The sequence below is a fragment of the Lingula anatina genome, chromosome 1 (assembly GCF_051362555.1).
Source record: "Lingula anatina isolate TDL-2025a chromosome 1, LinAna3.0, whole genome shotgun sequence".
Taxonomy (NCBI): Eukaryota; Metazoa; Brachiopoda; class Lingulata; order Lingulida; family Lingulidae; genus Lingula; species Lingula anatina.
Genome location: NC_141767.1, coordinates 71,708,710 through 71,735,057, shown reverse-complemented (window position 1 = coordinate 71,735,057; position 26,348 = coordinate 71,708,710). Strand labels below are relative to the sequence as shown.

Here is a 26,348-nt window from a genome sequence, read left to right as displayed (position 1 = left end):
AGAAGTCTACATTGGCGCCGTATCATAGGGTTTTTGGCAGAGACGGAGACCGTTTATGGATATGAAAGAGACGTCATGTATTCAACCTGTACACCGACTTGATTCCACATGTTGATATTGATGTGGATCCCTGAAAACTGTTCCCCCAAAATTCACCTCGGGCAAGTCGTTTTAACACGATAGTTTATTTTGTTGCCCCTTCGGCATTACTGATGAAGTGCTCCAACAATTCCCTTTAAGGTTAATTCGTACTGTTTGAATGAAGTAGCTGCATTGCTTCGGGGTAGCAGGACGGAGGGCGCGTGTAAAGAGTGGGATTTAGTGTGGGAACGAGTCGGGATATTGTGAGGCGTCCTCGGGCATAAAGCCCCCCCCCCCCCCCTTCCCATCTATTTCCGATGATGCTTCCTGTCTTTGTCTTGTTCGGCTGTAGCAATTGTATCGGTAAATATACCGACCCGTTGCCCTTTTTTAAATACAAATATGCAGTCCTAACTCAACCCCTGTCGCTGATCAAGAGTGGAAAAAGGCTAAATTTTCAAAACACGTAGAAGTACTTCTAAAACCAAGGGGTAGATGTGGGGTAAACTCCCAACCTGGAATAACGTTGAGTAAATTGATAGTTCTTACGTTTTGGTAAACCTTACGTTGTACACTTAATCAGAGCATTCGTAAGCTGGGCACCTGTGCTAATAAGGGCACATTTGGGACGAAGAAACGCAAGATGTGCAATTACCCCGTGCACACATTTTATGTGTACCTTGCGTAAAAAAAATTAAAATGCTAGTATTCTACTTGATGTACCTCCTTGTTGGGAATTTAACACCTATGAATATCGCCCCTGATTAAGAAACCCAACGAAAAAGGACAAAGTATGTTTTGTTTCACAAACGTGTGGGCGCCTGGTTTTTCCCATCAAAGGTATTGGGCCGGATATCACTGAAGTAAAGTTGTATTATTGTCATAAAATTTTCTGTTAAATAGCGGTACCCGTAACGGCGGCAGTGCTGCTAGTAAAATTTCGCTTTTATAGATTTGTTTATGGTTTAGCCGTAAGCAAGGTTTGTTGGAATACAATCATTGCTGGATTGTGATCAATCTGTAACATATATATTTTCCCTGCACAGTCCATTCCCGTCATCATATTATAGGAAGCCATCGTCGTTGTTCAACACTTTCATCCGTACGACACACACCTGGCTAGCGACAATGGCGGCCATGGTACAGATAGCGGTGTTAGTTGTATGTGCTTCTTTGGTTCGTGGAAATACAGAAAAGTCGAGTGCCATTATAAAGGATACTGAAAAATTATTGTCTTTAGTAAAGAGAGAATCGCCAGCGTTCTTCGAAGATAAACAGAAATTATCAAAGCGTTCTACAGGTGATGGTAAAGTGGCGATCAAGAAGCGGGAGGTGCCCAGAAGTTACGGCAGCCAATCACACGGTCGCCATGGTTCCCAGTCCGGGGGATATGGAGGCCGTAACCAAGGCTACGGAGCGGACTCTTACGGCTATGATTCCTATGGTCACGACTCGTATGGTAAACGTAGGCACGGGAACAGCGGTGGCTATGGCGGTGGGTATGGGCACGGCGATAGTTACGGCGGTCGTCATGACGACGGCTACAGTAGTGGTCATAATGATGGATATGGCAGAGGACATAGCAACGGCTACGGCGGTGGTCATAACGATGGCTACGGTAGAGGACACAGTGACGGCTACGGTGGTGGTCATAGCAACAGTTACGGCGACACTCACAGCGACGGCTATGGAGGAGGGCATAGTGACGGCTACGGTGGTGGTCATGACGACGGTTACGGAGGCGATCATGGTGGTGGCTACGGCGGAGGCCATGACAACGATTACGGCGGTGGTCATAACGACGGCTACGGAGGGGGTCATGGCGGTGGCTACGGCGGTGGCCATGACGATGGTTACGGCGGTGGCCATGGTGGTGGCTACGGCGGTGGCTATGACGACGGCTACGGAGGCGGTCATGGTGGTGGCTACGGCGGTGGCCATGACGACGGCTACGGCGGTGGCCATGGCGACGGCTACGGAGGCGGTCATGGTGGTGGCTACGGCGGCGGTCATGGAAGCGATCATGGGAATGGATACGGCAGCCAACGTGGCGGTTACAAACAGATGCTCACATTAAAACAACTGCTCTTTATCAAAGCACCAAAGTTTGCTTCTTTTTTACTCAAAGCAGCAGCACAAGATAACGAAATCTCCGAGGTGTTAAACAAGAAAAATGGTAAGCACACAGTTCGGCAAAGTACAGTAAGTGGCAACTCCATCGCTGGGGCTATAGTAAGTGGTAATTAACGCACCGAGGAGGTAGAAGTAGGGCCCAAGGGCTGACCCATTACCTTCATAATTTAGGGCACTCGACACTGGTTTCAGTCGCGGCCCTGGTAGATATTAACTACGTTGTCAAGAGTTCCATATGATATTTAATAACTTATATATATTTTTTAAGATCAACAGGTCCATATTATATATATTTCAGGGCCCTATACAGTGTTTGCGTCTACTGATTACGCTGTTGCCAAACTGAATGTGTCCCTCAGGGAGGATCTACCTGTATGTATAATAATAGGCCTATATAATATAATAATATATATTTCAGGACCCTATACGGTGTTTGCTCCTACTGATTACGCTGTTGCCAAACTGAACGTGTCACTCAGGGAAGATCTCAAAATGTTGGATGACAACATGTCGCTGACGGATGCCACCATTGAGATCCTAAAGTTTCACATCATCAGCGGATCCGTCTTCAGCAAAGAATTCAAAAATGATGCAACCTTCATCTCACTGAATGGAACCAAAGTCAGAGTGAACTTTTATCAGTATGTAAGTAGTGCTTATACGTCTATATGTGGCATGATTTGTTGAAACGCACGAACATTGTTTTCAAGCTCTTCACGTGCCGGTATCACCTGCATGAACTATTTCTGCCAAACCATTTGAAGTTTTAGTACGGTACCTCACTTTTCGCCTCTGAATTAAAGTGATCATAATTTTGGAGTACTTGGATTCAAATATTCAACAAATATGTGTGAGAGATACCACGTTGTCTTAGATTCACTTACATATCCTGTTAGGACAGGGACTTAAACGAACGCTGATTGTTTTAAGCGTAGTCTAATTATATTTCCCCATTTTATCTTTATAAAGATTGGTTGGTAGTCTGTGTCCCATTTTTTTCGCTCTCCGGACAGACTACCTTAAATCACTACCTCTGTTTTGAGATAGTTTGGTACTAGAAAATCTTTATATACTGTCTTAAGAGAGGTTGTTACGACATCTTTATATACTATCTAGCATTGGTTGTCATGTGATATATCAATTTCCCCTTTTGAGATAGGTTTTACCTTAAATTTTAACATACTCTCCCAGACAAAACCTGCATAGATACAGGTTGAACGGGAAATTTATCCTTATCTCTAAGGATTGGCTGTTACGATAAATGTGTTTTCCATAAGGGTACATGTTTTTTTATGTAGAATGGTGCATTTTTGTTATTACAGGATGTGACTGCGTCTGGCTCACGTATTGTGAAAAAGGACATCAAAGCCAAAAACGGCATCATACATTTGGTGGATTGTTTCCTGTGTGATGGTAACGTGCCCATAGACCTGAACTCAGCGGACGTGCTGACCACTTCTCTGGTCATGGACGTATTCAATATGGCTCTAGAGTTATTCCAAAACACCACTTTGTTCAACCCAAATGGTAGGCATCTAAATATATAATTAATTTGGGTTTTATCTATTTATGGTACTCGATATTTGTAGATTTGCTGCTTATTGTGTAATTTGAAAACAAAAAGGAACCATAATGGTCAAATGAGTATACCTTAAAATTGACAACTCCGTCTGTTTGAACAAGATATTAAATAGATAACAACGCTTCGAAAGAGATCCATATTTCACAATAAGTGCAATGTAAACAACTCACAGAAATGTGATAAAGTCTATTACCTCTGTAGAGATTTTTTACAAAGATTATTACAAAAAAAACTTTTTAGAAAAAACAGGGATTAATTCTGAATATAGGAATAGATTAATTAACCATTGTTAGATATGGGAAAATTGTCGTCTACCCCAGGAAAACCCTTTTATTTTTATTTTATTTATTTATTTATTTATTTATTTATTTATTTATTTATTTATTTATTTATTTATTATTTATTTGCCAAAATCAACAGTTGTTTTCCCTTAAAAACTAAAGCAACAATGGTTAGGTATTCAATTGATACTCATCAAATAGCCTTAATAAGATGTGTTATAACATTAAGCAAGGAAAAAGCTTCTGAAACACCATAAATTGGTTAAATTATGAATGTCTGCCGTAAGTCTATTTTCAAAATTGTAGGTCATTTTTCTGTTTTGTCTTTTTGGTCGTACTAGGATGTTGGAAGCGCTTGTCTTTGCACTGCGGCATTATGTCGTTATAACAAGCTTCAAATGCAGTAAATAATAAAATATAAAAATAGTTATGAATATTCAAAAAGTAAGGGAAGATACTCAAAATCAACTTCATTATCAATTATGAAAATGTGAACACAGTAAGTGCGTATGCCTGCTTGGGAATCAAATTTCTAGCCAACGGCTTATTCAAGCTAGACGACATTGCTGGGAAATATACAGATACCAGACAATTAAAATATAAATAATAAATAAAAACAAAAACAAACATGTCCACAATATTTAGCCGTATAAAAAAGGAAGAGAAAAGAAAAATGCTTTATTTTTTAATCGTGCCGACTTTTCGAAAGGAATCTGCATTTTTTTTTCTTAATAACGCTTAGTCAGCGAACGGCGTGAAAAAAAAACAGAAGAAAATCATAAATTTCGTTTATTGTTCGACCATGCTGATTTTAAAAGGAATCTGCTTTATTAGCATACCAAGTCACTCTACAAATACGAAGTATACGCCGCCTAACGAGATACAAAGAAATCATTATTTTGGTAAAAAAAATCTGATCAAACTGATTTTTTAACCAAACTGTGCTCATCAGTATATTAAATGTAAAAACGAAAATATGGTTTGACTGTCATAGGAAGTGATGTTCCGGACGTCAACAAAAACAGAGAACACGCGCGGGGACAGACACAATACTCAGAATATATACAGATACATACATCCCTGTAGAGCGTCTTTATATATAAAGCACTGTTAGATTTACAAGATACATATTATTATTATTATAACCTGTCTGCACTATTTCCAGCACATGATCATGAACACAAGAACCACGAAGACGGCTACCCGTCCAGTCACAGTTATGGCTATGGCTCCCACTTCAAGGGTTGTACCTACTTCATCCCCAGTAACGACGCCTTCACAGAGGTAATGGACGAGTTAACCGCTCTAACTGAGGCCGAGTTACTGGGTGAGTTGTCACTGAAAATTTCATCATGGAGGGGTCAGGTGTTGTTTATTTTAGAAAACGATATCAATTTGCTCACACGGTGACCAGCAAAGTAGGATTTTTTTCGACTGAGAAATATGAACTAATTCAAACTAGAATGTCAGTAGTCGTAATGTTAACATCATCCCCTACATGATTTTACTTTTTTCTTTCTTATTCCTTGCGAAACATCCTTCTCACCTTGAAATTCAATACTCTCTTTGTTTATTGCATTGGCAAGAAAACAGAAGATCGTTTTATCAATGTAATGAAATTTAACTACTGGTATTATCATCATCACCCAACCGTCATCATCTATCATTACCAAGACATTGTTGTAATTGTGCAAATGAATTCAGCAGATTCACAACAGTATCGACAGTTTATGAATAAAACCCTTCTTATCTCCTGGACTGGGGGGGGGGGGGGGGGGTGTCCGAAATTAGTATAAACATTTAGACCATACTTTTGTCTACCTTGACAACAGTTTAATCATTAATAGTCCTATCAGATGAAAGATGTAGTCCTTTTTATAACGAGAAAGACATGCCCAATGTATCAGTCTAAACTGTACGTCATTAAATTGACTGTTATGGATTTTTCTTTAACAGAAGATGGCCAAATTTTCGGTTTTAATGTTCAGACCAACTTTCGGCCGGAAGTTTATTTGTGGAACGGTCCTCTATAAAACAGAATAGTAGCCTCTGTGTTAGACAAATTGCGTTTTGGGGCGCACGACAAAAATATTTATCAGCGGTATCTGTTGTTATACAGCAACAAGCCACGCGATTCTGTTGTTTAAATGACATAATATTCACACGTTCTCTTTTTTGTTTCTCTTAGCTCTGGCAAAATGTCACAAGGTAGATGGCACTTACTTCAGTGAAGGTCTGTACAAACAGCAGGTATTGAAAACCAAATGTGGACACACACTGTGGGTTGGAAAGACATGTAAGTCCTGGTAAAATATATGGAAGGTGAGAGGGGTGTGGGCAACTTACAGGTGATGTACCACCAGCCACATAATTGCTTCTTAGTAGATCATGAACGTATAGCCCTACATGGTTCTCTTTTGTCCTTACAATCACAAAATAAGGTTTTTGGTAAAATCTGCTGTCCAATGCAGATAGCAGTACGCCATTCAAAATATTTGGTCTATCATTATATACTTGGCTTGGTAAATTAGAAATGCAAAAGCTTCTTTTTCTTCAGTGCTAAGCTCTGTAAGATCTGTAAGATTGAAACTACTTTAGTTAAAGGGATAATAACTCTTCGTATGAGATCTATATTTCACAATAAAAACATTGTAAATAACTCATAGAAATATAATATATTCTGTTTTACCACAAAAACGGCAGTTATAGCTATTATTCTCATATCTGAGCTTGTCTTTAGACCACGTGACCTACATGGATGACTTAACTCTGTTATAATCTCTTAAGAGATTTTGACAAAAAAACCAAACTTTTTAGAAAAAAACCAGGGACTAACTTTGAATGTATAAATGGATTCATTAACCATTGGTAAGTATGGGAAAATTGTTGTTTACTCCAGGAAAATTCATTTTTGGCCGAAACGAAGAGTTATTATCCCTTTAACAATTATCACTTTCATTCATGCACACACGAATAATTCGATGTGTATAAAACGGAGAGAGCGTGTTTGAGCGGGTTTAGTTTTTTGTTCCAGACAACTATACTCTACAAGTGAACAGTGCACTGGTCACCAACAGCAGTAATATCTGTACCACTGATGGGGTTGTCCACGTCATTGACCGGTTTATTATTCCCCCCAACTTCTACGACGAATTCTTCGATCTCCCTGATGTGTACGGTAACCCCTGCGGTCATATCTGCAAAAAAGTCAACAGCACCAAGGTCCCCGAGAACGATGACGACACGGGTTGACGCATGCGCCATGAGCACGGATGGACGGGAATATGTCGAGTTGTTGCAAGGGCTATTTTGTCAAATTTTTATAAGAGACATTGTCATGGGTTAGCATTGTATGGGCAAATTACAATATGAAGGGCGTTTGTTTTATCCAGAAGAGGTAACGTCCTCACACTTGGCTGCATGTTTAAGGGGTCACAACATATGTAGGCCTACCCCCCTCCCCCCCCCCCCAAAAAAAAAAAAAGAAAAGAAAAAAAGAAAAGAAAAGAAAAAAAAAGAAGGTATCAGTCTACAGGGAACACACTTTTAATTGCTTGCGTCCAACATTCAAATCTGTCTCTCGAAGACTGCTGGGCGTCCTGTTCATCTATAATGAAAATAACCGTGTACTGATACTTCCATATTTTAAGAACTGAAGGTTATATATAGGCCTAATTGTTCAGATAGTTTTAAAATATTTCTGTTTATACCAGAGATCTATTTTGTGCATGCGTTTGACAACCATGCTGTGTGAGTATGAAGATTAAAGGGTTTAATGGTACCAAATAAAATATTGACAGACTGGCAATGGTTTCTGTCCTGACAACAATTTATCGACTCCTTCACATGAACGTGGCTAGGATTATTCAACAAAGCTGTTCACACGTGGCCGATATTTTTTAGCTGATATCTCTAAGTCATTTCTAAAGTTTGTCGATACAAGTAAATCCTTACCCATAGGCTATGATATCAACATAATACGTAATGGGTAAAGTTAAAGCACAAGGTACTTCTAATAATTTAACTTTCATGAGAATGAAGTTTGAATCCCATATATCAAATTTTGCATAAATCTTAACCTCCAATCTATTTTTATGCTTATTAATGATTGGTCAGATAGCAGTGATCACTTGTCTATTTGTCTTCACCTGATCTATTACAAATTCCCCGCTATGCTTAGCTCCTATAACTAGAACCACGATAGAAATAAAAAGGGCCAGATCAGTCAAACATTGCTACCTCTCATATAGCACGTATACCGCCTGGGAATTGAGAATTCACACAAACCTAGTGTTAATTATATTTCGCAACGACAGTCACTAATGGCTTTGTCTCGCAAACGGAATTGAATCCAATGTGCATTTGATTTATTAGGCCAGATTTCCAACACAAAACAATTATGTAAATGCAATCTTCTCTGTTGCCTTCACATCGGTAACTTTAAACTGACGACCGTTTTCAACACTCGGAAAACAGTAGGCCTACGGTTTTAATGTGCCTGAGCTTTAACAAAACATTCCGTAGTTGTGCTTGATTCCATTTCGAAATAGTTCTAGTGTTGATATGGCTGAAATGAACAAATATTAAATAGGTGACTTATTTTCCACGTTACATCTTTGCACATCTATGCACGTATAATGCCTGCATGTGGTGTATTGGTTGTAAAAAACCAAAATAATAAAAGACTCCCCGACATCAAGTAGCACAGTCGTCTCGTGTTGAAGCGTGTCTGAAAGGTGCCACTTGAATAGTGCGAACACTGCGCTGATCCGCCAGAACCAAAGTCCAGCAGGCCCTGCGTACTTTCCGCCTCAGGAAGGCATACAATACAGGGTGCAATATGGTGGTCATGTAGGCCAGGCATAGGAGGCCGACATTGATCGTCTCTTGTGTCATCTGCGGCTTAACCATGACGGCCAGGCTGTATGTAGTATAGGGCCCCCAGCAGAGGACATAGGTGCTTACGATAGCCAGGGCGACTTTAGTGGCACGAGCACCTGTTGGTCGGACCTTTTTAGCACAGAATCCAGAACCAGCGACCACAAGGGAAGCCTGGACCAGTGCCGCCTTGATACTTAGCCGGGTATGGGCGGCGTTCACTATCTTCCTGTAGGAGACGATCATCCACAGAGACGAGCTGACAAATAACACGACCCAATAGGTCTGGAAATAATGACGTGTTTGTGTGGTCAAGTACCAGGTGACACAAGACTTAACGTCTGTATACGTGACCAAGACAGGGTTTGCAGTGTGAATAAAAGCGGCACCAATTCCCAACAGAGCTCCGCACCACGGCACCAAAAGAACAAATCTAACGTTCTTCACAGAAAATGTCCTCTTTGTTGGCATGATAACGCTTTCATACCTGTCCACACTTATGACGAGCAAGTTGAGTGCGGTGGCAGAACAGGCAAACGACACGCCGGCCTCGTGACTGAGACACACGAGCACGTCAGTATCACGGTGACGTAACAACAGCGTGGTGAAGGTAAGCGGTGCACTCAGAACACATATCAATATGTCGACAACGTTCAGGCTGGCCATGAGGATGTTACTGACTGATCTCAGTGTGTTCCAGTGCCGATAGTAAGCCCATAGTACCATGATATTGACTGTTACACCCAGGACAATCTCTACAGTTAAGATAAAACAAACAACCACTAAATATGCACTTGGTACTTCGCCCATGGAAGCCAAATTCAAGTCTGTGGAATTCAAAATCTCCCCCATCATTTCAAGTGGTAACGGTACTGGTGAGAGTTGCAAGTGGAAGAACAGAGCCAGCATTCGTTTTTTACGTTTCAAACCCGTGTTAATTTATATTATTCCAATGTATTCCATTTCCATCTGTTGCATTCTTGCACATCTTAATTCATAATGTAATTAATTGTCCCATCCAAATTGCGAAGAATCCATACAATGCTTTCTAATAGTTTTTTCTAAAGATATATATCCATACGACCGCACACGCGTTTGTAAAACACTGCTATCTGCAGCGTCGACTTCAAATTAATTTTTTTTTTACTTTCAAGTGATGATTTCGCGTTTAAGCCGATTTCGTAATCGCTCTGTTATGCTGTTTTTATACCTTTCCGTAGCTATCTGTATCGGCAGTTGTCAGTAGGGCCCTATATATCCAATCCGCGCTCACAGACGGCGTGACGCAAGAAGTGATTCAGAAAACCCACCGTGAACTTCTAATACATATTCCAACTGTTCTGCCGTGTATTTACAAGTAGTGTGCCAGTAGCCACATACTGTGATACCAGACTTCTAAGAATCAAGGGATTCAATCAATTCATTCAATTTCTTATGCAGCATTCATTAGTTGCCTTCGCGCGTCCATATTTATAGATACATGTAGTAGCAACTGTCCGCATAAGCGGTACGTCGTCTCATAGTGCAGAAATATCCATAGAATTAGCCATTGAAATATATGTGAATGTCATGTGAAAAAAAATCACCCTGTTTCCCTGGTAGAGGGTAAAAACTGTCAAGGATGCGCCATGACATGGAGATTACCCAGAATATATACATGTACTGTAAAACACACCATTAGAACAAAAATTCACACCGAAAAAGGACTATCTCTGAGAGACAACCTTGAGCAGTATTTTATGCGACAGAAGAACGGGTATGCGGTCGTATTTCTATCAGATATTTCGTTTTTAGCAATATTATCTGATGATCATCATCATATACTGCCTTTCACTTATACTGTTTGAAAAAGTCGCATCCTATAGGGCCTACTAAACATAAAGAAGAGCATATAAATACTAGTATTGTACAATAAATGGTACTTTCTGTTTAGTTTTATTTGTCGTCAAACATAATTTGGTTGTTATTTCACGATTCATTGTAAAATTATTTGCGATTATGTTGGCAATTCGTATATTTGAAGCACTAGATGAAATGAAAATATGTCACTCCCGCAAAATGTCAACCATATGCTGGGCCGTGCCACATGAAACGGCGGGTTTGCATCTTCCGCAACTTATAAAATTTTCAAAATTGTTTGATGTGGCACTGACTCGGGCTAAGAGCTGGGATGATTTTTTTCCTTCTAGACATTTAATTTTCGTGACAGCTAAGATCAGCTCAAGTAGAGCCAGATCTTTATTATCCCATCCTTGAAAACCTGGACCAGCATATGTTTCTTGATTTCTTAATACATGAAAGGAAACGACACATAGTTCACAGTGCCAACATCGCCCACGTCTGACAGCAAATGCGAGATTATCTTGTCCTCTTTCCAAGCCATTCCACTTCCCCAGTATTGTGAACAAGAGACGCGCCTTGCGTCAGTGTACACGGCGCAGTAAACAGGATGGTAGTTGATTCAATATGTGCTCCATTAGCAAATCTTTATGACGCACGCGGTCCTGCCTTGACACTTCCCAGGGAATCACTGCCCATTACTGTTACGTCAGGGACACCATCAAATTAAGTTAGGAGTCCGTATAAAGAGTTATTGTGTCAACGGCGGGACATTCCCTAACTCAAGTTTTATTTTAAATAAGTAACTACAGAAGCAAACATACCGAGATGTCTCGCTCGTATATCAAAATCAGATAAAGTGGTTGTTTGGTTCGCCAGTGTCGAAAACGAAGCCAGACCAGTTTTTTAATAAAAGGTAGCAATCGTGCCGACATGATAGAAAATACCGTAATATTTTCACCCAATTTAATAGATTTAATTTTATAGACTCAATTTTATAGAGTCATAATTGAAGACACAAGAGAATGGCATATAAAATCACCACACGACTGTGCTAAAAAAATCAATGGCATTAGTCGTAGAATTAGAATGCGTCTGTAAAGATGTCGCACGCTGCCCACACGAGCAATACCTACCCTCTAATATCAGGAGCCTCTAAAACAGTATATAATTTATGTAGCAGACTACTAGTGAGACCTGTGGTCAGGGTGTAAGCAATACCCGCGGTTACTAAGTCCTTCCTATGTATACATTTGTATAATGGGTGTCTGCTCGTTGTTTTCAGGTTCTTCTAACATAATGTAAGTACAAACATTTGTCCCACTTTACACAAAGACAGAAATTACGTTTGAATAATTATTTGTCTCTTGTTCCAGTTCACTCCAATACTACTAGGAGGCTAGAATCGTGTTGCAGAGTTTCCGGCGTCGTTGCCTTCACACACATCACTCGTCCTTATGACCTTTGAATACATGCATTAGCACGTACTTAACCTTTTGGTTCAAATGATCAAAGTCAGTAACAAGTCACTGCAAATAAGTCCAACTTCATTACAAAATACGCCTTCATGTCAGTCAATTATTTCATCTGCGAAAAGTTATGGAAAATACTCGCGAGATCTTGTGAATTGAAATAAATAATTTCACAGATCAACATTTCTCGAAACAAAGAACTTCAGTAAATCTTTAAACATTTGGTTTATATTCATCGAAAAAAAGATATGCCTCCAGTATTTCCTCCGACATGTATACAAAGGCCATCCAGTGAAGATTACCTAAGACTGTTATTCCAAAAAGATACAGGTACCGTTTATAAAGTTACAGCGATTTAAGGCCCAATGAACGCCTATCATGTTTGGGTTTCTAACATTTCGCTTTTTAGAATAACATGTGCAATTATGAAGCAGACGTCAGTACATACAAGCTTACAGGACCAGATATGGAGGGGTCTTTTTGCCCCTATTCCCCCAAATCATGTATATCTCCCAGTGTGACGTGACAGTCTGGTTTCCGTTAATTTGCACCAGTAAGCCTCGCCCTAGATGTTGACCCACTCACGTCAGGCTAACCAGTAAGCCTCGCCCTAGATGTTGACCCACTCACGTCAGGCTAACCAGTAAGCCTCGCCCTAGATGTTGACCCACTCACGTCAGGCTAACCCTCTATTACAAGGACCTTCAGTTTCGTCACACTGGTACATTTAAATTGTGTAAGGGGCATGACCGGACTACATCATTTTTCCCCTGAAATGCACTCTCCCGCTCCCCAATTCCCACAAGGGATTACTGTAGAAAATGGAGTATATTAAATACACTGCTCCCGGCAGAAGGGCACACTTAAGGCCACCAATTATCTGACAATACTAAACTCAGTACATGGAAGTGGTACATACTTTAATTTTGCCAATGTAGAATAAATTTAGGTTCCAGACTAGTCACCAAGGAAAAGAAGGCAGACTTTCTTGGTCATAAGTTTTATAAATACAGTAAAAGAAGCAAAAACATAATCAAAGAAGAAAACTTTATTAAGCAAAGCCGTAATAAAGTACAGACAACTGACATACACAAAACAGGCTAAATGTGTTCCTCAACATAATTCTTCCAAGTTCACTGGAATCATAACCAATGGTCAAATATTGCAACTGGCATTTGGCTTTGTTGACTAGTAAGTAGCACCATCTTCACTATGTCTTCAGAACTTTTGCTGTAGATTCAAAATTTTGTTTTACATTTCTGCAATAAGTTTACTATCTGTTTCACTTATAATTATTAATACTTAATTTCCTTGCTAATGTTCATGAAAGGCCTCTGATCTCTCACATCTTGACATGGTTCAATCTCCTGACAATAAATTCCTTAATGGCAGTATTTACATGCTGTTCAGTAATGTTATACTGGGAAGACAATCTTTTTGTAAAAGTGCTGCTGCAGCTACTGGAAAAGCCATGCCATATAAAAATATGCTATTTAAAAAAGAATTGAAGACATACCTATTCAGGAAATTTTTTGACTAATCAACTTTTAAATTGATTTTACAAATTTTATAGTAATTGCATTTTTGCACTGTAAGAAAAAAGGCTGTTCTACTTATAATTTTTTCTTTGTACAAATAAGGCTGTTTTTTTTTTTACCTAAAATTGATTATTTTTTCTTAACGAACATATTTTAGTTATGTACTGTAAGTGCTTTTATGTGAGAATCCGTATGTTTTATCTAGAAAACTCTTAAATATTTTTTGTCGTTAAGCTCTGTAATTTTTTTATTTATCTATTCCTAATAATTGGTGTCTTAAGTAATTGTCTTATGCATATGTAAAGTCTTCTGAACATGTTATAATGGATTTTAGACTGAAAATAAATTTATTATTATTATTATTATTATTATTATTATAAACAGCTCTAGGTAAATGCCTCTACATATCAAAGCGCTTCCATATAATGTTCTTGTTACTATATATAGTTTCCAACCACATAACCTGTGTGGCCAATGTTTTGGTGGCATTTCTAAATTTTACAACCACATAACCTGTGTGGCCAATGTTTTGGTGGCATTTCTAAATTTTCCAACCACATATACTGTGTGGCCAATGTTTTGGTGGCATTTCTAAATTTTACAACCACATAACCCGTGCGGCCAATGTTTTGGTGGCATTTCTAAATTTTACAACCACATAACCCGTGCGGCCAATGTTTTGGTGGCATTTCTAAATTTTACAACCACATATACTGTGTGGCCAATGTTTTGGTGGCATTTCTAAATTTTCCAACCACATATACTGTGTGGCCAATGTTTTGGTGGCATTTCTAAATTTTACAACCACATTACCCGTGTGGCCAATGATTTGGTGGCATTTCTAAATTTTCCAACCACATATACTGTGTGGCCAATGTTTTGGTGGCATTTCTAAATTTTCCAACTACATATACTGTGTGGCCAATGTTTTGGTGGCATTTCTAAATTTTACAACCACATAACCCGTGTGGCCAATGTTTTGGTGGCATTTCTAAATTTTCCAACCACATATACTGTGTGGCCAATGTTTTGGTGGCATTTCTAAATTTTACAACCACATAACCCATGTGGCCAATGTTTTGGTGGCATTTCTAAATTTTACAACCACATAACCCGTGTGGCCAATGTTTTGGTGGCATTCCTGCAGTTCACCTGTTGTTGTAATCTTCTGTAAATTCCCAGATTTTGGTTGCTGTTGTGTTCCATTTCATTCTGACGGAAGAGACTGGAAGAAAGAAAAAACAAAATATCTAAAGCTTGATGTCATACTTCCCAGCAAGAAAGGCCACTGCCATGAGGTGAAACCATCAGACAATAAAGCTTTGGCTCCTCAGAAACGTTTACTACCCAGCTTCCCTCCAATTCTAAGACACCAAACTATAAAAGAACAACATCTCCCCCCCCCTTTCAAAAAGAAAAGTGCTTATTATTGGACTAGAAAACATATTCCATATCCACACACTTCACACCAACTGCCAGTTGATTCTTGAGATATAATTCTGGGTATATCAATATTAACTTTAAATTTAGACTCCACAATTACTATGTAGGTCTGAACTTTGTTTGCTTGGAATTATCTTTTAATGTTCTTTCCATTTTAACAATACATGAAGGTTGCCCTGATAAACTGCATTGCTAAAGGAGAAACCACAGCTGTGCTGTGGCTGTACCTTGAATGTGGACAGTAATTTCTGCATGTGTTAATGTTAAAGGGATAATAACTGTTCATTTTGGCCAAAATATGAATTTTCCCACAGTAAACAACAATTTTCCCATACTTACAAATGGTTAACGAATCCATTTCTACATTCAAAGTTAGTCCCTTTTTTCTTAAAAGTTTGGTTTTATGTTATAATCTACTAAGAGATTTTTACCGAGTATAGCCATATATGGAGGTCATGTCACATGTGGTCTGATGACAAGCTCAGATATCAGATTAATAGCTATAACTTCTGTTTTTGTGGTAAAACAGAATATATTATATTTCTATGAGTTGTTTACAATGTTTTTTATTGTGAAATATAAATCTCATACATAGATTTATTATCCCTTTAAGTAAAGTAAAAAAAAACCTTCAACAAAATCATCCACTGGGCAACGACAATTAAGGGCACCAGATCTGCCAAATAATGATCTTCAAATCAAGAGCATTCACAAAGTGATAACAGAGTTAAGGAAGAGCTCTATTATCATCTAAAGCAGACGTATTATTCAATTATAGTGGGTATTGCATTAAAGGCCATTCAGAACAAACTAGAAGATCAGAGATGTGTATCTGCCATCAGAAATGACCAGCAGCTGAGTTATTCATTGAGAATGTATTATTTCAGATCAACTCTAGGAATAGACAGAAACATAAGTCACTGGGAAGAAAGGGAACTACTCTAGGGATAGACAGGAACATAAGTCACTGGGAAGAAGTGAACAACTCTAGGGATAGACAGGAACATAAGTCACTGGGAAGAAGGGGAACAACTCTAGGGATAGACAGAAATGTAAGTCACTGGGAAGAAGTGAACAACTCTAGGGATAGACAGGAACATAAGTCACTGGGAAGAAGGGGAACAACTCTAGGGATAGACAGAAATGTAAGTCACTGGGAAGAAGTGAACAACTCTGGGGATAGACAGGAACATAAGTCACTGGGAAGAAGGGGAACAACTCTAGGGATAGACAGAAACATAAGTCACTGGGAAGAAAGGGAACTACTCTAGGGATAGACAGAAATGTAAGTCAGTGGGAAGAAAGGGAACTTCTCTAGGGATAGACAGATATGTAAGTCACTGGGAAGAAGTGGAACAGATGCTGGTGCAGCAAAGATGCTGAAATATTGAAAAACCAGTTACTGTAAATGAAATATACTGAGGTACTTCCAAATGAGTGAATATCAAACATAACAGTATAATGCCTTACAGCCATTACCAAGCGTCTCATTTCCCATAGTTCCAGTGGTTATTGTGTTATTTCTGAGCTATATAACATAATAGTATAATGCCGTACAACTGTTAACAAGCGTGTTATTTCCCTTAATTCCAGTAGTTTTATTGTTGAGCCCTACAACACTGTACCTGTAGCATTAGCTGGCAGTAGTTTTGAGACATTTTCTAATGACCTTGTCTTTGTGACGACTGTTTACGTCTACACTAACAACAAGGCCTCTGGTCCTAGCATCCTGTATCAGGGCCCCCCACTCCTTGTCACTCTGAAACAGGAAGGAGACATTTAACAGGTTAAATATGCTTAATGCTAGCATGTCAAAAACAATAATAACAAAATATTACATATGAAGTCATATTAAATTACAGGTAGGCACAATAATTGGAATAATTAAGTAAATAAAAAAGCATATTATATAAAATGTGTCAGTGTTACTTTTACATTAGAAAGCTGGAGTTTCTTACCTTAAGGGTATCTAAGTGTCCAACTACATACAAGGCATGTTTTGCCCTTGTCAGGGCCACATTCATCCTCTGCCTGCTGGCCAAAAAGCTAAAATCACAAGTAACATAAAAATTACAAATCAGCTGCTGTTGTCAGCATTAATCAATACATAATTTGAAAATGACCTGTAAATTAAAACAATAAGAGCAACTGATGCTGAAAGCAAAAGTACATCTACCATGATTCCAGAAAACTATCTGTCCTGAGAGGGTTGGGCGGCCCGCCAAGGACCATACTACTAAACATTGGGCATGGTATGAATACATCTAGTATGTTAAACAGTCAGACACTCACCCAATTCCCCCTGATGATGTCTGTGCCCTGACAAAGGATAATACTATGATGACACTCACCCAATTCCCCCTGATAATGTCTGGGCCCTGACACAGGATAATACTATGATGACACTCACCCAATTCCCCCTGATGATATCTGTGCCCTGACACAGGATAATACTATGATGACACTCACCCAATTCCCCCTGATAATGTCTGGGCCCTGACACAGGATAATACTATGATGACACTCACCCAATTCCCCCTGATAATGTCTGGGCCCTGACACAGGATAATACTATGATGACACTCACCCAATTCCCCCTGATAATGTCTGTGCCCTGACACAGGATAATACTATGATGACACTCACCCAATTCCCCCTGATGATATCTGTGCCCTGACACAGGATAGTACTATGATGACACTCACCCAATTCCCCCTGATGATATCTGTGCCCTGACACAGGATAATACTATGATGCCTTTCTCGCGTCCCTGGAACCCATCCACAGTGTTCACCTCCAACAAGCGTCCCTCAAGGTGTCTGCAACGAAATCATAACTGCTTCATAAATTATTATGGTGGAATATTATACCTTAGGTCATGTGGTCATCATGGAGTCACACAGGTTGTGCTAAGAAAATATCTTATACTCTTCATACTTTGGGCAGTTCAAACTGTGCCACTGTACAATGAACCTGTACTCCAGTGACATAAATGCACAGCAAATGAAACTCTTCAAAGTTGGTAGTTTTTTAATTGGCAATCAATCCAAGACATCTGGAGTATACAAATAACAGACATATCAACTATTTTTACTGCCTTTCTGAACTGTTATGTATCTTGCCAAATAAAAGAGCCAATGAATGAAATACAGGCATCCTTATATTTACATTTTCTTCAATTTGTCCTCCAGCCATTTCCTCTGTTTCTGATACGGGGTTATCACGCCGATGTTAGTGGCAAATGTCTTGTTCATCGCATGCAAGAACTTGCACAGGTCCACAGTGAACTCTGCTTCATTTTCATTGAAGATGGCTCTAAAAGGATTTAGGAAAAGGCAAATAAGGAAAAGCATGACTAAGTCTTGTAACCTTTTAAACACTATTAAACTGTCATCCTTATGTCTAATCATATCCTTACACAATCCTATATATGCCATCATAAGCTCACCCTGTCATATATATATATATATATATATATATATATATTCTTACCCAGTCCTGTTGTTGTTTTCCTTGCTGTCTTTCAGGTCAAACACCAGATATGGCTGGAAGGGGCATTTGTTTGATTTAGTCTGGCATGACCTGTAAAAAAAGAAAGGTGAATCTCCTAAGTTTTTAGCAGTCAGCAAGAGTCAGACTGTACACACAATACAGATCATGCCCAGTTGTGCCTCATCCTGGTGTCTACTTACATGTCAGTTTTCAAGGAACCATGATAACAGTGTAAAGATGGAAAGTGGCAAATCTCAGGGTGCATCCGGTACTGAGTGTCCAAAAACTGGACAGGGGAGTCACTGTCCTTCTCCTTAAAGTAAACACTGAGGCGCTCTAGCATGGACTGCCCAAAGTTCCTCTCTGTGGAAACCTGGAACACAATTGTATCTATGAACCTTCAGTTTTACAAGATTACTACATTAAAATATGATTTATAACTGCAGTGTCCATTGAACGCTGTACACATAAAAATTTGAATAACAATAAATATTATGCTAACTACTAATGTACCACATTATTGTCAATGTGAACAAGGTAAGAAGTAGAAAACTCACATCATTTCTTATCTGGAACTCTTAGAAAACTGTAATATAAATTTCAAACAGTTCTCGATCCCTCACCTTAAATACTTTCAACATCATTTTAATTAAATCAAAACAATAAATACTACAATCCAGTGTCAGGAAATTTTCTCGAAAGGCTTTGAAGCAGTCTATTTGCTAATGAAACATCTTAATAAGTTCTTGTATCTCAAAAAAAAAAAAAGAAAAAAAAAAAAAAAAAAAAAAAATCTCACCTGTGACAGAACTGTGGGCTGTAGCTGTTCTGGGTCTCCAAACAAGAAGAGTTTTAAGCAGCCATATTGTAAAGGTATCAAACACTCCAGCTCCGTGCTCTGACTGGCCTGGAAAAGAAATAAACCATAGAGCAGAGTGATTTTTTAGAGCAGAGTCAATGTCAGTGGGGGGGGGGGGGTCTGTTTTATTTTGTCTAAAAATAAGAAGAGCAAATATCCTACCTCATCTATTATAATGCAGTCAAAGAGCAGTTTGTTGGTCTGGCTCTGGTAGTCCAAGAAAGACTCCCTCATCACTGCATTGCCACTGCTGTTCAGAGTGCAGCAAACTATGTCTGCCTTCCTCAAGATGTTCAGTCTGTGCTCCTTCTGTCTCCTGGCCATCTCCTTGGCTCCAAGCCGGGCCTTGGTCTGAAATCATTTACACAGTTAGGTCTTACAGTTAGGACTTCTCCTGATAGAAGGTAGCACCATCATGACAACATGTCCCCTGTGGAGGTACAAATGTGGATGTGACCTTAACCCTCATTCCACAGGTTACACTGTGAACATGAGAAGTAACATACAGTGTAGGGAGGTACTTCTTCATTCCTACTAGAATAAAGCTCTGAGAATGGTATGACAGGGTTGCAGTCTTCACCACATCTGCATCACAGGACAGGAGAGTCTGTCACGGAGTTTTCCAAGTCTTTAAAGTGTGTGCAAATATACTGCACTTTGCCTTTTACAGGGAACAAACATTTAGATACACATGAAATATTTTGCTGACTAGATCTTCCGGGACACAATCAGAAGGTGAGGATCTTAGACTCAAGTACGTGTACTCACCACAGGTTGCCTACAAAGCCACTTCTTCTTCTCTTCTAAATTTCGGAGTGCTTCATCTGTTGTCCTGGTGTCTTTCCCAACATTCTTTTCTTCTTGTAACTTCAGTTTCAGAGATGTCATTTTCACCTCTATTTCTGCCAAAGCTTCCTTCATGCTATCATTGCTCTTTGAAAGCAGGTCTGCATCCTCTAAAACAGTAAAGTTTACACATCTTTATGCCATTAAGAAGTTAAGGGCTCTTTCCCATTGAAACTCTTTGTCTCCATAGATCGCTCCAACTATGAGGGGACTCTCACTGAATGCAACAGTTTAAGATATTAACATGCCTCCTCTTGCTTCCTATGTAATCATATCACCACCAGATTTTCTGCATTCTACTCCATGATAGGAGGAGGCGTGTTAATCTGCTGAAATTATTACATTCAGTGAGAGTCCAGGACCCTGCAGAGTTGGATTGATAATTTCAATAGGAATGAGCCGTAAAGATTGTAGCCATTATAATTTTAACCAAATTCAAAAGAATCAGTTTTGATTATGATATTTCTCAGTGAGTTATTCAATTTATACCAAAACATCAAGTCTATTCACCCAAACTCAGCTGATATGTATTTGCTGTTCCAGTGGTATATTTCATTAGTATAGAACCTGGTTCCATAGTGGGGGCCACATACCTCTCCCCATGTTAGACTTGATCAGCTCCTCCAGGGTAATGGATACGATGTCTGGGTGGACATTCTCTGTACTCCCAACACGCACTATACCAGGGACCTTGATTCTTTTGTCAGCTAGAAAGATAACAGAATATAACTGTGTGTGTGTGTGTGTGTGTGTGTGTGTGTGTGTGTATGTGTGTGCGTGCATGCATGTACATTCTCTGTACTCCCAACACGCACTATACCAGGGACCTTGATTCTTTTGTCAGCTAGAAAGATAACAAAATATAACTGTGTGTGTGTGTGTGTGTGTGTGTGTGTGTGTATGTGTGTGCGTGCATGCATGTACATTCTCTGTACTCCCAACACGCACTATACCAGGGACCTTGATTCTTTTGTCAGCTAGAAAAATAACAGAATATAACTGTGTGTGTGTGTGTGTGTGTGTGTATGTGTGTGCGTGCATGCATGTACATTCTCTGTACTCCCAACACGCACTATACCAGGGACCTTGATTCTTTTGTCAGCTAGAAAGATAACAGAATATAACTGTGTGTGTGTGTGTGTGTGTGTGTGTGTGTGTATGTGTGTGCGTGCATGCATGTACATTCTCTGTACTCCCAACACGCACTATACCAGGGACCTTGATTCTTTTGTCAGCTAGAAAGATAACAGAATATAACTGTGTGTGTGTGTGTGTGTGTGTGTGTGTATGTGTGTGCGTGCATGCATGTACATTCTCTGTACTCCCAACACGCACTATACCAGGGACCTTGATTCTTTTGTCAGCTAGAAAGATAACAGAATATAACTGTGTGTGTGTGTGTGTGTGTGTGTGTGTGTGTGTGTGTATGTGTGTGCGTGCATGCATGTACATTCTCTGTACTCCCAACACGCACTATACCAGGGACCTTGATTCTTTTGTCAGCTAGAAAGATAACAGAATATAACTGTGTGTGTGTGTGTGTGTGTGTGTGTGTGTGTATGTGTGTGCGTGCATGCATGTACATTCTCTGTACTCCTAACATGCACTATACCAGGGACCTTGATTCTTTTGTCAGCTAGAAAGATAACAGAATATAACTGTGTGTGTGTGTGTGTGTGTATGTGTGTGCATGCATGCATGTACATTCTCTGTACTCCTAACATGCACTATACCAGGGACCTTGATTCTTTTGTCAGCTAGAAAAATAACAAAATATAACTCTGTGTGTGTGTGTGTGAGAGAGAGAGAGTTATCTGACCTTTGCTGCGTACTTTCATCTGTTTGCGCATATCTAGCAGTCGTCTAGTGAGGACATCAATGGCAGCATTGGAGGGAGCACAGAGCAGGATACAATAATGGTCCAGCTGCTTTCTGGCAACTTTCTGAAACGGGTCAAAACTCCACACTTCTAACAGATGGGTCAGAGATGTGAGATGTGGCAAATTTTGTAGATAAACACTAGCCCCCATCAGGCTAATCAGCTTTGTCTTTATTTATATGATGACAAGGCAGCAAAGCTGTCAAATGTACAGACAAAAAACAGGAAATAACTATGCACAAAATAGGCTACTGTCAATTCTGATGCAAAAGAACATGATGTTAAACTGCAAATTCAACATCAAATTTTAATTATGCTCAACAGGTAATACCAATGTAAGTAAAATGTGTAACAAGTTCACACTTTGAAAATGTATAACTTCCAGAAAAAGAAGCCAATTAGACTGCTTTTCCAACTCAGGCTGCATTTTAGTCTTGTTTTTCTTTTTTGAAAGTTTGGCAATCATAAGTAACATGGTTTTCCCATAATGGTCATCATGGCAGCAGCACCCAAAATTGTGTTTTCTTCTATTCTGATGCCATATAACATAATGGTTAACAGCATAATGACCGTCAATTTTTAATAATAAAATATACGTATCATGGATTTTCAGAAAATGCGACTAGCATGGGTCTTCAAGCCCGTGGAACTTCAAAGTCACACCTTAAAAATGCCAATATGTGAAAAATTAAATTTTCATAAAAAAACTGTTTAACTGGCAGTAAGAATTACCAAACAGACTGCATTGCCTACTGAAGCTGTATTTTAGTCCCATGTTTCTTTCCTGTAAGTTTGAGAACAGTAAGTGACATGGTTTTTCTTAAATGGTCATCATGGGAGCAGTGCCCAAAATAGTTTTTTTTTTTTCAAATTTTGATGCAATATTACATAATGTTTAACAGCATAATGACCATCAATTTTAATAATAAAATATTAGTATTATGGATATTCAGAAAATGTGTCTAGCAAAGGTCTTCAGGCCCATGGAACTTCAAAGTCACAACTTGAAAATGCAAAAATGTGAAACAAGACAGCAATGTTCTGAAAGTTTTTTTTTTTTTTTTTTTTTCATTTTTAACAATTTTTTACATAAAACAAAATTAACAGTTTACTGCCGTTTTTATATGATCAACTAAGAAAATTGATGAGATGGGAAAAATATCAATAGAGCAGTGTTAAATGTCCAATTTCTTCCATTCTGAGATTCTGAACATAGTGAATGATTGAATCTGACAAACTGCAATGATATGAGTTTATTTCCATTTTTGAAACTTTATTACACAATACACGATAATAAGTTTACCATCATTTTTACATAATCAACTAATAATGTTGTAAAGATGCAGGAAATGCCAAACAAACACTTTTACCTATCTTATTAATTAAATAATGAAACTGTTAACATGCCTAAGAATTAAATCTGAGGAAATGTGAAAAAACAGCATTTCTTCAAAATGATGGCCCGATTATGCTGATTTTTTAACTCAACCTGCGTTTTAGCAGGAATGACCACTCCAGTGAGTTTAATGACAATTGGCCTATCTGTTTTTCTTATTTTGTGTTAACAGTGTTGCATATATGCTGAAAAGTTTAAAAAAAAAAGCATAACTAAAATAGTGGCTCGATCATGCCAATTTTCGAACTTGACCTGCGTTATAGTAAGATTGACCACTCCTATGAGTTTCATGACAACAGGCCTAACGGTTTTCCTTAAAATGTGTTTACAGGGTTGCATATATGCTGAAAAGTGAAAAAACAGCATAACTTCTACAATAATGGCCCGATCATGCTGATTTTCGAACTTGACCTGCGTTTTATGAATATTCATCAGCTCTGTAAATATAAAGCCAAAAAGAAAAACTGTCCTCCACTTATCGTGTTTACAAGGAAAGAGCACGGCGACGGCATCGGCGACGACAGATGCAGGTGATGGCAATATGTACAGACACATCTGTGTCTGTACATAATAAAAAATACAAAGCCTTTTCCTTCCTAATTAAGTGGCAGATATTGAATCTGTGGACATGATCAGAAGCATCCTAAAGATGAGTAAACACCACTTTTCTAAATGCATACATTGTTCAGTTCATGGTAAAAATTATCAAACTCAACATCAAACAAGCTATGTCTACAGAAACTCTGTGCAATTATTACCTGTAATATGTTTACACACAAGCCGACTACAGTGCGTGACTTTCCTGTCCCTGGTGGTCCCTGAACCAGTCCAATCTTAGGCAGAGCATATGGCTGAACAGCTGCCTCAGACAGGGACTGGATGACTTTACTTTGACTCTCATTGAAACCTGGCTGAAATAGCAAACATCTCCAATGAAAGCTGGTTGTACACTGCTTGTCATTATTGATACAAAAGAAAAGCAAAATATACAATCCCACTTCAATATAGTTATAACTATTATAAATATAATCTTAGCATATGTTTGTGCATCACATAAATATTTTAATATGTTTTTTGATCCACCTTGCTATATTTATACATGTATATGCTACAGAGCTATATCATTTACGTACACAATTACATTGGCTTACCACAGATTCACTGAGTTTGATAGGAGATCGGACAAATACATTGCCATTAGTTGGACGCAGGAAGTCCCTCGCCAAGAGGCTCTTATTCAGATAAGAGAGTCCTCGAATACAGCGAATACTGGAGGTCAATGAAGTCACAACCTGCAAATGATTACACACTACAATGCTATGTATGTTAGTATTTCACATGAACTTTTCAAATCTATTACTGGACACACAAATTTGTCTAGTTCGCAGCTTTCCATCTCCCTCTAAGGGTGCATTCCCAGAGATTTAGATCGATCCAGAGATTTAGATTTAGATCGACCTAACTCCCTGGGGGTTCACGCTAAATTGCAGTCAGCCGAGCGCGCACCATAGTTAATTACCTCCTTACAGCTTTTAGTAGGCGGGATAGATGCTTAAGTCGGTTATGCTGACAGTAATCTAGTGAGACTCCCCACAGGGATAGATCGATCTAAAATCTATGGGAATGGGGTCTAAGACACCTCTGAGTCAGCTAATTTACTGAGAATACAGATGAATTATTCTCAGTTTTGTTGTGTAATCTACACAGACTGAGGGTAGTTCATCTTTATTCCCTGTGGATAGACTTAAGTCTTCAAGGGAAGATGCAATGTTATCAGAAATAAATTTCAATTTTTTTTTTTATACCAGAGACCACCAAAACTGGCTATGGATACATTCAAAATTAAGGTCAACAAATTAAATCAAATTAAAACTAGAGGATCAGAGAGGCGATACCGCCTCAGAATATTGTACCACCAGCTGGAGCAAGCGCATTGGTATAGACCCCCACATACACAAAATAAGGGACACAGCCACCAGTCTTATGCTTGACAAGCTGTAAAAATGCAATCAACAAGAATTTTCAAAATATGCAAAAAATATATATAACTTAAAATGGTACAATCAAAGTTAAGTTCATCGTAAGGTAGGTCAAAGGTCAATTTCAAGGTCACAGTAAATTGCCAGTATATGACTTCCTATTCAACTTTAATGGTAACTATGGACCTATCTCTGCCAGGTTTGGAGTTTAAAGAGAAAGAAATTTGCAAAGTTCAGTTCATAGTGAAAAGTAGGTCAAAGGTCAATTTCAAGGTCACATTTAGATTGCCAGTATATGACTTTCCATGCAAGTTTAATAGAAACTATGGACCTATCTCTGCCAGTTCTGGAGATAAAAGGGAACCAAAATTTGCAAAGTTCAATTCATGATAAAAAGTAGGTCAAAGGTCAATTTCAAGGGACTAAATGTTATAATTTTGGAGTTACCTTAATGTGCCATAAATTTCCAACAGAAAAAATTAATTAAAATAAAGAAAAGGTCATTTTGGTCGAAATTCTTGAAATGGGAGGTGCTCTGAAGTTCCAGAAGTTCAAATTTGATGAAATAATGTCATTTTTGACCACAAGTTGTCTGCTTTGCCAAGCCTTATGTTTTATTTTTCCAGAGTTCAAAATTTATTATCCATTAC

General features: G+C 38.7%; 3 protein-coding genes across 10 annotated transcripts in view; 1 reads left to right on the top strand and 2 right to left on the bottom strand.

Annotated features, from left to right (window-relative positions):
- Positions 1-117: 117 nt before the first annotated feature.
- On the top strand, positions 118-7,881 carry LOC106168644 (uncharacterized). 2 transcript variants are annotated; one of them, XM_024074891.2, is made up of 6 exons: positions 118-2,257; positions 2,633-2,859; positions 3,537-3,741; positions 5,243-5,404; positions 6,266-6,373; positions 7,112-7,881. In XM_024074891.2, the coding sequence occupies exons 1-6, from the start codon at positions 1,210-1,212 to the stop codon at positions 7,327-7,329; spliced, it is 1,968 nt and encodes a 655-aa protein (XP_023930659.2). In that variant the 5' UTR covers positions 118-1,209; the 3' UTR covers positions 7,330-7,881. The 2 variants fall into 2 exon arrangements, with proteins under 2 accessions (XP_023930659.2, XP_086856341.1); XM_087000215.1 differs by having other exon boundaries at positions 6,266-6,399; positions 7,112-7,266.
- Positions 7,882-8,429: 548 nt separating this feature from the next.
- Positions 8,430-10,323, bottom strand: LOC106168645 (G protein-coupled receptor 22-like). The gene has a single exon (XM_013547789.2). The coding sequence runs from the start codon at positions 9,862-9,864 to the stop codon at positions 8,773-8,775; it is 1,092 nt and encodes a 363-aa protein (XP_013403243.2). The 5' UTR covers positions 9,865-10,323; the 3' UTR covers positions 8,430-8,772.
- A 2,976-nt stretch (positions 10,324-13,299) lies between these two features.
- The window catches only part of LOC106168646 (uncharacterized), a 31,018-nt gene continuing 17,969 nt past the window's right edge, over positions 13,300-26,348 (bottom strand). For 2 of the 7 annotated variants that reach the window (XM_087000209.1, XM_087000210.1), the window contains 14 exons: positions 24,871-25,011; positions 24,478-24,630; positions 22,264-22,387; positions 21,038-21,151; positions 20,367-20,554; positions 19,761-19,949; positions 19,539-19,646; positions 18,940-19,112; positions 18,740-18,829; positions 18,416-18,562; positions 17,953-18,066; positions 17,206-17,293; positions 16,873-17,006; positions 13,300-15,029 (listed from right to left, as the gene is read on the bottom strand). In XM_087000209.1, the coding sequence (XP_086856335.1) occupies positions 16,881-17,006; positions 17,206-17,293; positions 17,953-18,066; positions 18,416-18,562; positions 18,740-18,829; positions 18,940-19,112; positions 19,539-19,646; positions 19,761-19,949; positions 20,367-20,554; positions 21,038-21,151; positions 22,264-22,387; positions 24,478-24,630; positions 24,871-25,011 (1,755 nt within the window). In that variant the 3' untranslated portion in view covers positions 13,300-15,029; positions 16,873-16,880. Of the gene's footprint in view, positions 15,030-16,872; positions 17,007-17,205; positions 17,294-17,952; positions 18,067-18,415; positions 18,563-18,739; positions 18,830-18,939; positions 19,113-19,538; positions 19,647-19,760; positions 19,950-20,366; positions 20,555-21,037; positions 21,152-21,645; positions 21,948-21,997; positions 22,202-22,263; positions 22,414-24,477; positions 24,631-24,870; positions 25,012-26,348 lie in introns of those variants that run through there. The other 5 variants (XR_015331838.1, XM_087000211.1, XM_087000214.1 and 2 more) reach the window with 5 other exon arrangements.